Source organism: Echinops telfairi, unplaced genomic scaffold (assembly GCF_000313985.2).
Source record: "Echinops telfairi isolate 266 unplaced genomic scaffold, ASM31398v2 ScPeMD7_7475;HRSCAF=8513, whole genome shotgun sequence".
Taxonomy (NCBI): Eukaryota; Metazoa; Chordata; class Mammalia; order Afrosoricida; family Tenrecidae; genus Echinops; species Echinops telfairi.
In genome coordinates this window covers 28,367,706-28,380,935 of record NW_022111379.1, presented here as the reverse complement: position 1 = coordinate 28,380,935, position 13,230 = coordinate 28,367,706, and the positions used below count along the sequence as shown (strand labels likewise).

The 13,230-nt window shown below is 38.0% G+C and overlaps 1 protein-coding gene across 1 annotated transcript in view; it reads right to left on the bottom strand.

Annotated features, from left to right (window-relative positions):
* GABRA5 (gamma-aminobutyric acid type A receptor subunit alpha5) overlaps nt 1-13,230 on the bottom strand; it is a 160,788-nt gene that overhangs the window by 116,378 nt on the left and 31,180 nt on the right. The window contains exons 3-5 of the mRNA XM_004699735.2: nt 9,423-9,544; nt 6,610-6,677; nt 6,283-6,503 (exon numbers count right to left, since the gene is read on the bottom strand). Coding sequence (XP_004699792.1) covers nt 6,283-6,503; nt 6,610-6,677; nt 9,423-9,544 — 411 coding nt within the window. The remainder of the gene's footprint in view (nt 1-6,282; nt 6,504-6,609; nt 6,678-9,422; nt 9,545-13,230) is intronic.

Sequence of the window (13,230 nt, the reverse complement as noted above, 5' to 3'; positions counted from 1 at the left end):
AAAAAAAAAAAAAAGACAAAGCAGAACTGCCCCTATGGTTCCCAAGGCTGAAAGTCTTTATGGGAACAAAAAGTCTCATTTTTTTTGCCCTTAGAGCAGCTATAGGTTAGAACTGACCTTGCAGTTAGCAGCCTAACGTGTGCCACCAGAAAAAAGTTGTGAAAACTTTTTAGCCATGACCAAACATCTCAAAGGAGTAAGGAGCTGGAATTGGGGCCTAAGGACCATGATCTTGGGGGACACAAAGGGCAGTTGGCATAACATAGTTCACAAAGAAAATGTTGTACATTCTACTTTGGTGAATAGCAACTATCGGTCTCTACCTGCTCAGAGGAAAAGAGCAATGGAAATCAAAAGACACATGAAAACAATTATTTCAAAGTACAAATACACAGCAAAAACATCAGTTTCCACAGCCTGAAACCAGAACGACATGGTGCTCAGCTCCAAGTACAAACTGCTCTGAATCACATTAGAAGGTCCTGTAAAGTTTTGGGGAAATAATGTGGAACAAAACTCAAAATCATCCCATGCAGATAAAGACTGGTGGAACTGTAATCTCCCTTCAGGTAGTGACCCCTATGTTAGAATAATCAAACAATTAAAATTAAAAAGGGCAGAATTTACCTAAGGTCAAAGTTCAGAGGATTAAGACAAAAGAAGGAATGAAAAGAGGAAACACAAGGAAAAGGATAAGTGACAGTACACAGAAGAGACTGCAAGGGATGAGTTGAAACAAAATGTGTATGAATTATTGAATGTAAAACATGGTCTGCTCTGTAAAATCTCACCGAATTCACAACAAAAGTTTTAAAAATAAATGAAATGAAATGTTCCACATTGCCATCCTTTCCTTCATTTATCATGATGTTGTTTATTGGTCCAGTGTGGGGATTTTTGTTTACTTTCTACTGAGTGGTAATCATATGGAGGTTTGTAGTGTTTGATTTTCATCAGCAAATGCTTCTAATCTTCGTGGCTTTCACAAGCAAGGTTATGTCATCTGTATACCAGTTTGTTAACGAGTTTTCCTCTAATTCTATCGCCGAATTCTTCTCCACGTAGTCGTTTCTTAGATTATCTGCTCAGCATACAAATTGAATAAATGTGGCAAAAGGATACAACCCTGATGAGCAACTTTTATTTTGATACCACTCAGCATTACCTTCAGCTGTTCAAACAACTCTATCTTTTGCTATATATAGCTTCCCTATGAGAAATTCCCATTCTTCATAATCGCATCCATAGTTTGTTATGATCAAGTCAAATGTATTTTTATTGTCAGTAAAACACAAAAAGGCATTTCTTCGGATACTCTCTGCTTTCAGTAAAGATTTTTTTGAAATCAGCAATGGCATCCCTTGTTCCATAATATCTACTGAATTAAACTTGAATCTCTCATAACTCACTATCAGTGTACAGCTGCTTAAGCATTTTTGAGTTATCTTTAACAGAACATTTCTTGTGTATGATATTGTTTAATAATTACTACGTTGTCTTTGAGTCAACTTATGTTAGAATGGGCAAAGCTATGTAAGTCCTAATAGGACTGACCTAGGAGAGGTCTTCCAGAGTTCTTGGCACAGACTGGTGTTTTCTACCGGTGATCCAGAAGCTTGCTGAAATGTGTCCATTGCTTTTCTGTCCATTTCTGGAGCCTTGCTGTTTACTAATGCCTTCAGGCAGCTTGGACTTCTTCCTTCAGTACCATTCAATCATTCATTCATTTTTTAAATGGAGTTCTAATTAACACATGCAATTCAATTTGTTATCCATTTGTCATCCTATGGTGGTCTGCATGTGATGCTGGCAATTAGATCACTGGTATTTCAAATTCCAGCAGTAGCATCCAGAGTGAAAAGGTTTCAGCAGGATTTCTAAATTAAGAATAGACTAAGAAGAAAGACTCGGCTATCCATTGCAGAGGAAGTAGCTGGTGACAACCGCATGCGCAGCATGGAAATACTGGCAGAGACTGACGGAAAGGAGAACCTTGTCAGAGACAGGGCCTGAGGACAGGCCCCTTGGGTTGGAAGGCATGCAAAATGGGATTGACGATGAGCTGCATTCTCAGAGTAAAGCCAACCACAGAGACTCAAATGAAGTAAGCCCTGTGGGAGTGACGCCCCCAGATCGTCATTTGCTGATGGGGCACGAGCCAAGGTAACAACGAAAGAACTGCAGAAATGTAGTAATCAGACATTGGAGTGTACGAAGGATGAATCCAGTAAAACAGGAAGTCCTCAAAAATGAAATGGAATGCATAAAGATCGATATCCCAGGCCCGTGTTAGCTGAACTAAACTGTTATTGGCCATTTAGAATCAGAAAGTTATTTGGTTTACTATCTGGGGAATAAAACAATTGAGAGGAATGGATATCTGAAGACCTATCTTAACCTACGATGCTGTTTCTAATAGGATTTCAACCAGTACAATCTTTAGTCAAATTCATGTACCAACCAGGAAAGCTAGTGATGAAGAAATTGAAGAATTTTATCAACATCTTCAGTCTAAAATTGATCAAGCATGCAATCAAGACAGTTATTAGTGATTGGAATGCAAAAGGTAAAAACAAAAAGGATAAATAGTAGTTAGAAAATATGGTCTTGGTGATAGAAACAAAGCTAGAGAGCAGATAATAGGATTTTGCAACAGCAATGGCGTTCACAGCAAATACCTTTTTTTCAAAAGCATGAATGGGGACTAAACACATGGACGTTTCCAGATGGAATCCACAGAAATCAAAATGACTGAATGTTTGGGAAGAGATGATGAAGTAGCTCAGGATCAGCAGCTAAAATCAGGTTAAGGGCTGACTGTGGAACAGAGTAGCAATTGGTCCTACGCAATTTCAGGTTAAAGCTGAAGAAAATGAAAACAGGTTCACAGAGCAAAATTGAGTCTATCCCACCTGAATTTCGAGAAGATCTCAAGAACAAATTTGATGCATTGAATATTAATGAGAGAAAGTCTGAGGAGCTATGGGAGGACATGAAGAATATCATTCATGAAGCAAGCAAAGGTCATTAACATGACAGGAAAGATAGAAAGGAGCAAAGTGGATGTCAGAAGACACTTGTTCTTAATTATAGAGTAGGTAAGGGGAAAAAAAGAAATTATGAACTCAAAAAGCTATTAGAAAACTTCAAAGGGCAGCTCAAGAAGACAAAGTAAAAAATTACAATGGAATGTACAAAGATAGAGTTATAAACCAAGAAGGAGGAACACGCTCAGCATATCTTAAACCAATAGAACTCTTGAAAAAGTTCAAGCAAGCCTCGAGTTGTAAAAATGAATGATGCAGGAAGCATCAAAAGATAGAAATAATTCACTGTCATTGAGGCTCCAGGAATTGAAGAAATACAATGGAAATGTTTCAAAAGCTGATGAAACACTGGCAGCCCTCAATGGTCTATGCCAGGACATTTGGAAGACAGCTACTTGGCCAACTGATTGGAAGAGATCCCCATTTGTACCCATTTCAAAGAGAGGTGAGCCATCTGAATGCTCAAACTATAGAAAAATATTGTTGATATCATACACATGTAAAATTGTGCTTAAAAAGATCATCCAACAATCGTTGTACCTATACTGACAGGGAGCTGCCAGAGACTCAGACTGGATTCAGAAAACAACGTGTAACAAGGGATATAATTCAGCCAAGGAATCTTGCTGATGGACATCCAGGATTAACGCCTTCAGTATTGATTACAATACAATGTAAAGAAGATCCTCACAACCAGATCGTAGGTAACATTGTGATAAATGGAGATGGAGAAGGGGTTCAAGTTGTCAATGATGTTCTCTTGCTTAGATTCACAATCAATTCCCATAGCACCATCAGTCAAGAGATCAAAGGAGGCATTAATTTGGGTAAAGTACAAGACCTCTTAAGCATTGAAAAGCAAAGATGTTACTTTGAGGACTATGGGACGCCGGACCCAAGCCATGGTATTTTCTATGGCTTCATATGGATGTGAAAGTTAGACATTGAATAGGGAGGACAGAAGAGGAATGGATGCATTTGAATTGCAGTGTTAGCAAAAATATATAGATTGGCAGTATCATGGACTGCCAGAAGAGCAAACAGATGTTTCAGAAGAAATATGGCCATAATGCTCCTTAGAAGTGAGCATGACAAGAATTTGCTCCCATAATCGGACATGTTGCCAAGAAAGGCCAGTCCCTGCAATAAGGAACTGTGTTTGGTCAACAGAGGGCCAGCGAGAAAGAGGAAGACCCTCAATGAGATAAACAGATACTGCGACTGCGACAATGAACTTAAGGATAACAGTTGTGAGAATCACACAGGATCAGGCAGTGTTTCATTCTGTTGTATAGTTCAAGGGCACCTAACAACAAGAAGACAAACATAAGGATTGATCCAACTTATATACAAATTCAACTTATAGGAACCTAACTTGTTTGTAAGCCAATGGCTGCTTTTAATGTCTAGTAGTACTATCTCCCTTACATTTGGAAATGTGTGGATGGACGAAACATGCTCACTCCAAGCTCAAATTGCTGTTGCTCTTCTTCCTAGCTGTGTGATCTGACAGTTCCCTCATCCCTCCAATTGCTTTGTTTTCATTACTGGGGAGCGTGTCACCAAGCCAGCAGGGCTGTTGTTGAGGTACCTGGTACAGAGAGCTGCAGAGACTTCTGACCTGTCTCTCCTCATTCTAGAACAATGGGCCACACTCACAATCTCATTTAAACATTAAAGTATCAGGTGACAGAGAGCATACCATTACCTCGAAAAGTGGAGCTTTATGTTTTAGGATATATATTAAGACTTTGGAACTAAGTTTCATAGGACTAGGGACCAGGTGCTATTCAAGGAAAATAATGTGATGGAAACAGGAGATAATTTTAATCCATGAACAAAATGTAGTCACAAGATAGGCCCCCAGGTTTCCTTATAATAACAGCATTTGATTACTACTACTAACCCTGTGCAGTTCTCTGATGCAACAGGGTCCAAGAGCCCTGTCTCTACTCTGATCTTTGCTCGCAAACTGAACATTTTATTCACATCTCTGTCTACCATTTGGTGGTACAAATGCTTTAGTGCTCAACTACTAGCCAAAATGTGGAAGTAGAACCCATCAAGAGGCACTGTGGAAGACAGGCCATCTGAACTTCTGGAAAAATGTCAGTCTTGAAAACGATACCATGTAGTTCTTCTCTGCACCGATAGGGTCACCATGAGTCAGAATTCAGTAAATGGCAAGTAACAAGGGCTTCCTTTCAACCCTTCCACTCTTCTTGACATTTCAGTCTAGGTTTCCACATTAGAAGGGCACTGCCCAAGGATACTCCCTGCTCGTGTCTCCAGCCACAGGCAGAGCGCATTATCAATGCAGAAGCCCAATGCCAAGATGCCACAGGATCACTCATCCAAATTGTACACCAGGCTGTTATAAATAGAATCCACTCCTTTGTCACATGTTTGCAACATTTACCAAGTGTTCCTCAGACAAGTTAGAAAACATGGCTTCCAAAGATGACAGTCTCAATATTATTTTCCGCTAACATTCCTTCTTTTCAACATAGTTTATTTACTTTCAGAATAACTATTTTGTAAAGAATTTTAAAATAATGGGGCAAATTCCAATAGCATCAGCTTAACATATATACATTAAGTATGTATATATACTTGCCATTACTGTATTTTTTGTTTGTTCTGACTTTAATATTTTATGACCTCTTTGTAGGGTCATAGAAACTTCAAAAAACTATGGAAGATATATTTTCACCAGTCAATGCAATGATTCACTAAGAGGCAACAATTAATTCAGAATAAAAGATGATTGATGATCATTTAAAGGAAAAATATCAAAAGTTAACCTCAGCAATGAAATATTATTAAAGCATATGATAAGTAGGCTTGTAAATTTTCAAAACATTTCAGAATGCAACTTTTAGGAAAATTTTCCTAAAAAAATTCTAAAATAAAATGTCCATATATTGTATTAACAAGGATTCAACTCCAAAGATGTTCTTGATCTTGAACTAAACAACTATAATTAAAAGCTACAGATCCCCAATTATAGTCCAGAGAAAAACCCACAATAGCAAAAGCAGGTCAAAAGCTAAAACTATACTACCATCCACAAATATGCTACCTTTTGTACCCATCCCCACTAAGGAATCCCCAAATCCAATCTAGCCTAGGTAAGACAGATGCGTATTTACTGCCTGTGTCAATAACCCTGAGTGTCCATGGGCTCAGGTCACTGGATCTTGCCAGGACATAGATCCCCTCCCCTTCTAATTACCGCATGGTGTAGAGCAGTGTGCCATCATCCTCCAGCCGCAGCAGCTTGTTGGGCGTGGTCATGTTGTGCGCAATGGATTTCTTCCCATTGTGAAAGAAAGTATCTGGGGTCCAGATTTTGCTTGCAAGAAGGTTGTTAAGAGGGAGGCGCTGCATTGGCCCTTTGAATTGAAGTCTCTCATCTTTCCAGCTTTGTCGGAAAAACACATCTATGGTATATTCCTAATGCAAAGGGAGGCACTGGTTACGGTGAGCGTAAGAGTTCCTTGGTGGGGAGCCCTTCACTGTCAAATGTACAGTTATGGCATGGGACCAGCCCGATACCTACCATTTCCGTGTCCGACACGGGGCCGAAGCTGGTAACGTAGATGTCAGTCCTCACCTGAGTAATTCGCTCTGAAACACAGATACAGCGTCCTGGCTGATCACACAGCACACAGTGAACAGAGCGGGCATTTATTTTCTCATTCTCATATACTTGCATCCAAAGGGCATCTATAATACCTTGGTAAGCCTGTACAATCTGATAAATGCCAAACTAAACCAATGGCTCTACACCATAACATGAAATAAAATCCCCACACCATAAAGACGTTGTCTGACCATCATTATACTTCTGCATCTTCCAGGAGTTGGCTAGAAATAAATATGGATTGGGCCCTGGTATGTGACTGAGAAATTTTCATAAACATCAGTGTTAAGTTCCTTGTCCTATAAACTGAGAACAGTATTAGAAGTCTCACAGTGTGTGCCTCTGTCTGCCCACAAATGAGTATTTTTGAAGGCATAGATAATTAAGGAGGGCGAGTGAAGCAAGACTCCAAAGAAAATGCAGGTAAAGATGTACAAGAAAGTGTTGACCTTGGGCATAAAAGACAAAAGTGGTCAAGGATGGAAAATCTACTTCATCTTACATATTTTATTTTATTTTGTGTTAATTAAAATTGTAGGAAAAATTAAAAAGTAAAAATTTGTTAAAACTATCAGGTGAAAGTGTGTGTATTCCCAGGGCCACAGAAAACCTTACAACCCTATTTAAGTTCCATATTCAGAATAATTAGCACAAGTGCCCAACAAACTACCCCAAATGGCTCCACAGTATTGCACACAATAGCCTGGGAGTGTTGCCATTGTATTTATATGATACATGTCTGAATAGATGTATGTGTTTATACAATGATCATTTCTTTCCATCCCTGTCACCCCATATTAGCCCATTTGTTCCTCTAGGATCCTCCGTATCCAGCTCATGGAGGACACACAACTCATGCAGCTGGATGAAAGTGTTGAATTAATGGAGGCTATTCCTCTCCCAGCATCTTGGTAGTGTTGAGAGTTACTATAAGGCATGCAACAGATCATACTGCTGGAGAGTAGATTTGAGAACATAATGAAAATGATGATGGAAGGTGATGTCAAGAAGCCTACTTAACTTTTCCTGTCAAAAACATGTAAAGGGTAATTCATACTATAATTGAATCACATCATTAAAAATACAAATACAAGATAAGAGTTAAATTTCTTCTTGGTTAATTATATGTAACCCAGGGTCCTTACTTATTGAACAGAGTAAATTCCAATATACTACAGTCAAGTTTTCTATAGTCAAGGGCATTATTTTCCTGAAAACTGAATTCAAGACTCAGCTACAAAATCAAGTTGCAAAAAGTGTGTACTGAAGTGCATACCACTAGCATTTTATTTCATCAACATTCAGACAACCGAAGTAAATACTATGATTATGACCCTAGTGAAGAGTTAAGCATATACTATACTATGGTGTAAAACTGCAACTTCATTTAACAATTTCTGAAAAGAACTCATTCAGATAAGAGAATATGAACTTGACTATATACCATTTCTTAACACAGGGTCTATTAGCTCTCTTAAGGCCAAAGAATGGGTTGGAGTTTTCTGTTTAAATGAACCAACGTATGTTTTAGAATTCAAAGATAACATAAATGATTGTGAATTTTAAGATTGTACATGCTCAGTAGTTTAAAGTAGTATTTGAATTTAACAGTAAGACTCAAATTATTTCAGCTAATACATGATCAGCAGAGAAAACATTGAAAGTATTTATTAAGTTTTATATGATGGATATAGGCAAAATAGGATAGAATAGGTTCTTGATGCTAAATTCTGCCCTACACAAAAAATACAATGCAGGAAAGCAAACCTTTGCCTATACTTGTATCTTAATCTCTTTGGTAATATATGGATTGTGCTCAATTGTTTTACTTAAAAATATCACATAGTCAGGCATCTGTAGCCAGGGATCCAACCACTGTTTCTATTTAGTCCTTTGTCAAAATATGAATTAATATTTCATGGAAGTTTGACTTGTTGAGTCCCAAACTACTTAGGATAGTTTTTTGAGATATAATACTTTTTCCAGGATAAGGAGTCCTTACACATGGAAAAGAATGATGAAGCTGAAGTTATTTATGGGATAGAAACAAACTTGATTTATTCATGATACTCTTTTGTGGGGCTCACTTTGGCTGCTGGAAAACTCAGTAAGCATTTTTTTATCTGAAGACCTATACGACATTTGAAATAATTAAATTTTTAAAACCTAATTTCTAAATGCTCATTCTTTTAGCAAGTCTATCTAATACAATTGGGGCAATTTCCTTATACATTCTTTGGATCACACACAAAGCCCTACTAGCAATGCACCAGAAAAATATGTTATCTTGCCTCAACCATTTGCCAAAATAGCCATTTGAGCTATTTCATTTTAGATTGTAAAATTAATGGTAGGGATACTATAACAATAATTATGTTTTTAACATAGCAACAAGTGCTATGCACTCTTAGTGCTTAATAAATGTTCATCATTATTAGACATTAAATAAGTAAATAAATGAAACAAAGTGGAAGTTAAGATTCTCTGCGAAAATGAGAATGTGCAGGGATATGTTAGAAAGACCCTGCTTATAGCTTCTTGCATTTGGGAAACAGTAATAAAGGATGCACAATCCCTCCTTTGGGTAAAACAGTTATCAACTCCAAATTCTCACAGGGAAACTATTTTTAGGAACCTAAACATACTCAATTCCTTGCATCCCAACAAACAACTTGACATGAAAGTTCCCTCTTTGGGCAGCACCGCCTTCTCGAGAAGAGCACACTCACCCCCAAGGCCAGGCCGCAGTCGGTTGTCGTAGCCGTCCAAGAGCCCATCCAAGATCCTGGTAAATATGGTGATGTTGTCCTTGGTCTCAGGTTTGACAGAATTGGTTGGCATTTGTGAAAAGCTTTTTAACAGGTAAAGAAAACAAACTTGCATTAATTATTCCTAACAAAACCATCTCAAGTCATCTTGTTTGTTCATTTTTAAAGCAAGCAATCCCATGGTCAGATTTTTTTTGGGGGGGAACAGCAGCTGAGAACCAATCTCCATTGTCCAGATTATTCTTTTAGACGGACCGTTCACTCTTGAATATCCAGGGAGAGTATTGGCTATGAGCGGGTCTTCTATCAACCTAATATGACAATAAAATTCTTGCTGTGAGCTCCTTGACTTTAAAGAACAGCTAAATCAGCATTTTAGCCATTAAAAATAATGACACGATCAATAGAATTACCTTATGTCCCAAGGGGATGATTTATGTTATCATAAAATGCTAATGGTCTCTAAAGTGAGCTAGGGACATATATAAACCATATATATATATGAATGGACTTTAAGCTCACACTTAATTCTAGCCCTAATCTAAACAATTTGTTCTGGTTTTTTGTATTGTAGACTTCTTTCATCTTATTGGGGGTTCTTACGGATCTTATAACAATCCATAATTCAATTGTATCAAGCACACTTGTTGCCATCATCATTTTCAAAACATTGTTTTTCTACTTGAACCCTTGGCATCAGCTCCTCTCTTGATCAATTATATGTTGTAATTTTATTTCATAGCTTTCAATATCTGCTGTCTCCCTTCACCCACATTTCTATTATTCATCTTCTTTAGTATGTGTGTGTGTGTATTATATCCAACCTTGTGATCAGTTCTTCCTTCGCACTTCTCCCTCCCCTCCCCCAACCCTCATGGTATCACTTCTCCCACTTCTGTTCCTGGGGGGTTTATCTCTCCTGTATTCCACGTGTCAAGAGCTCTTATCTGTACCAATGCATGTACTCTGGTCTAGCGGGATTTGTAAGGTAGGAATGAGGTCATGATAGTGGGGGTGGGGGGGAAAGCATGTAAGAACTAGAGGAATATTGTGTATAATAGCACTACTAAATACCCGCCCTCATTAGAGATCACTGGATGCTATAGCAAAGTGTGGTGAAGAAATCAGATGGTCCTTGGCTACCAGAAAGTATAGCATCTCGGTCTTAAAGGCTTGTCTTAAAACAAGCAGTCATCTAAGTGAGGCACCAACTAAAATCCACATGGAAAAAGCGCCCATGCTTGGGTGATCCAAGAATTATAAATAATAAAATATAAATCCAAAGGAAGAAATGGTAAAGGAACGTCAATTATGAACACCTGTTTCTAGAAGGCTATGAACGACACATTCATTTGCAGGGTAATCACCTAGATTAACCCTCCAGCAAATCACCTCCAACAACAGGTGTGTGAATATCCTTGCTATCACACAGAGAGCACTGTAAAGTGGATTATAGCAAATGTACTTAAGTTAAAATGTAACACCGTATCATTTGGTCTCCCTTTTGACCCATTTTAAAGTTGTTTCAGATTTTAATATTTTCTTTCTTTTTGACTGATTTTTTCCTCTGGTTTTTTTTTTGTGTCTTGTAATTATTATTGGGTTTGTTTATTTTCTAGCTTCATGTTTGTGTTTTGTATGATGTTCTGTATATGAAATTCAAAATAGGCAAATCTACATAGAGAGTAACTGGATTAATAATTATTGAGGGGCATGTCAGGTAGGTTGACGGAAATGAGGAGCTAACAACAATGAGTATGAGAAAGAAGAAAATATTCTGAAATTTATGGGTGATGATTGCACAAATCTTCTTAATATGCTTGAATGAGTAATGTATGGTGTGTGAATTATATGTCAATAAAACTACTAAAAATATCCAACACACAAGAACCTAATATACTTCTAAAAGATTTCCAAAGTCTGGTTTAAACACAGAAAAACTGAGTTCATTTGTCTTGGAAGCTGAATTGTTGAGGGTATATTTAAAACATTAAGCAAATTAAAAAATACAGGTAGTGCCTTAGAATGCATTGTATAGTCTTAATAAAGTCCTGAAAATATAGGATGTATACAAGTCTAATCACTTCCTGAGTTATGAAAAAGCACAGAACAGATAAAGAAACAGGGGGAATTTGGGTTCCATGTGCTGACCTGTCTACCAAGCAAAGTAACAGCAAGGATTTCCAGCAAACACCAGAAATGAAAACAGAGGGCTACAGAAAGAATTAACAGTGGGTAAAGACCTGACAAGGTTTTATGGTAGTTACATAATCTCATGTCAACTGGAGGGTATTAAGAGGGAGGGGTGGAGTTAAGCCTGCCAATCAAGTCACAGCCTGATGATGCCTCCCAGTGGGTGTGGCATTCTCCCGAAGATTCTCAGGGCTTCCTCTCTCTCTGTCTTCATCTTCCTGGCATCAAGAAGTAACAGCTTATTGATGAGCACCAACTTTACTGTAAGTATAACCGAACAGTTTGTAAAGTGAAAAATACAGGACTTATGTTCATGGTGACAGAAATTAATAAATGTGTAAAATTTGTGAAATATATTTTGTGTCACACAACTGTGAGCACAGAGGTTGTAAGTGCTGTAAATCTTTTAATCCTCATATAAAACTTTTATTAAGGTTTATTCAGAGGACAATTTTGATCGATGACAAGAAAACTGGTGCCGTTGTGTGACCTGACATACCAAAGTCTGGTAGATGAAATAAAACTCCTCAGGAAAGTATTATTTACCCTCCAGGAAATAAACGCATGGAAGGCACTGGAAAGTGGATGGTGACAGTGATAACTAGGTTAGAATCTAACACCTTATCATTTGCTCTCCCATTTGGCACATTTTTGAAGTTGTTCTACTTTTTATTATTTTCTGTTTTCATCCCAACTGGGGTTTTTCTTTATGGTGTTATTGTTGTTAGCTTTTCCAACTCATTGTTTTGTATTTTTGTATGTTTTTCAGTACATGACGTCCAGAATGGGTGCATTTATAGAGAGAGGAACTAGATTAATGGTTCTTTGGGGTATGGTAGGGGAGGTTGGGGTAAATGTGGAGCTAATAAGAAGCACAAGAGAAAATAAAAGGTTCTAAAACAGATTTTATTTATGATTGTATAACACTGCTTGACATGACTGAACTATTGAATTGTATTATATTTGAATTGTAACCCAATAAAACTTGTATGTTTATAAGTAAGTTAGTAAATAAATACCACATTGAAAAGAATGAATATGAGGAGAAGAGACATGGAGATGACAGCCATGGGGAGTGGAACCCACAACCATGAAGCAGCCAGCTGTCACCCGAAGCGAGGAGAGAAACATAGAAGAGCCCTCACAGGAATCAAGACAGTGGACACCCTGAGGCAGACTCCCAAGACTCCATCACTGCTTGACAATATTTGTCTTATACGCCATCCAGTTTGTGATGTTTTGGTAAAACACCCCTAGGAAAATGTAGGTCTCTATGAAGGCAAAGACGGCAAGACTTCGTCTCACACACTTGGACTTATTCTCAGGAGAGACAAGTCCCTGGAGAAAGACACCATGCTTGGTCAAGTGGAGGAACAAGAGGAAAGTCCTCGACAAGATGGAGGTTTCAACAGCGACCTCAAGCAGAAGAATAATTGTGAAGATGCTGTAGGCCCAGCAGTGTTTCATTTTGCTGTACATAAAGTCGCTATGAGTTGGAACTGACTGGATGGTACCTAACAACAAAACAGCTACTGTCGAGTGTGCAAACACCAGCTGTGTCTAAACCATCAAGAAC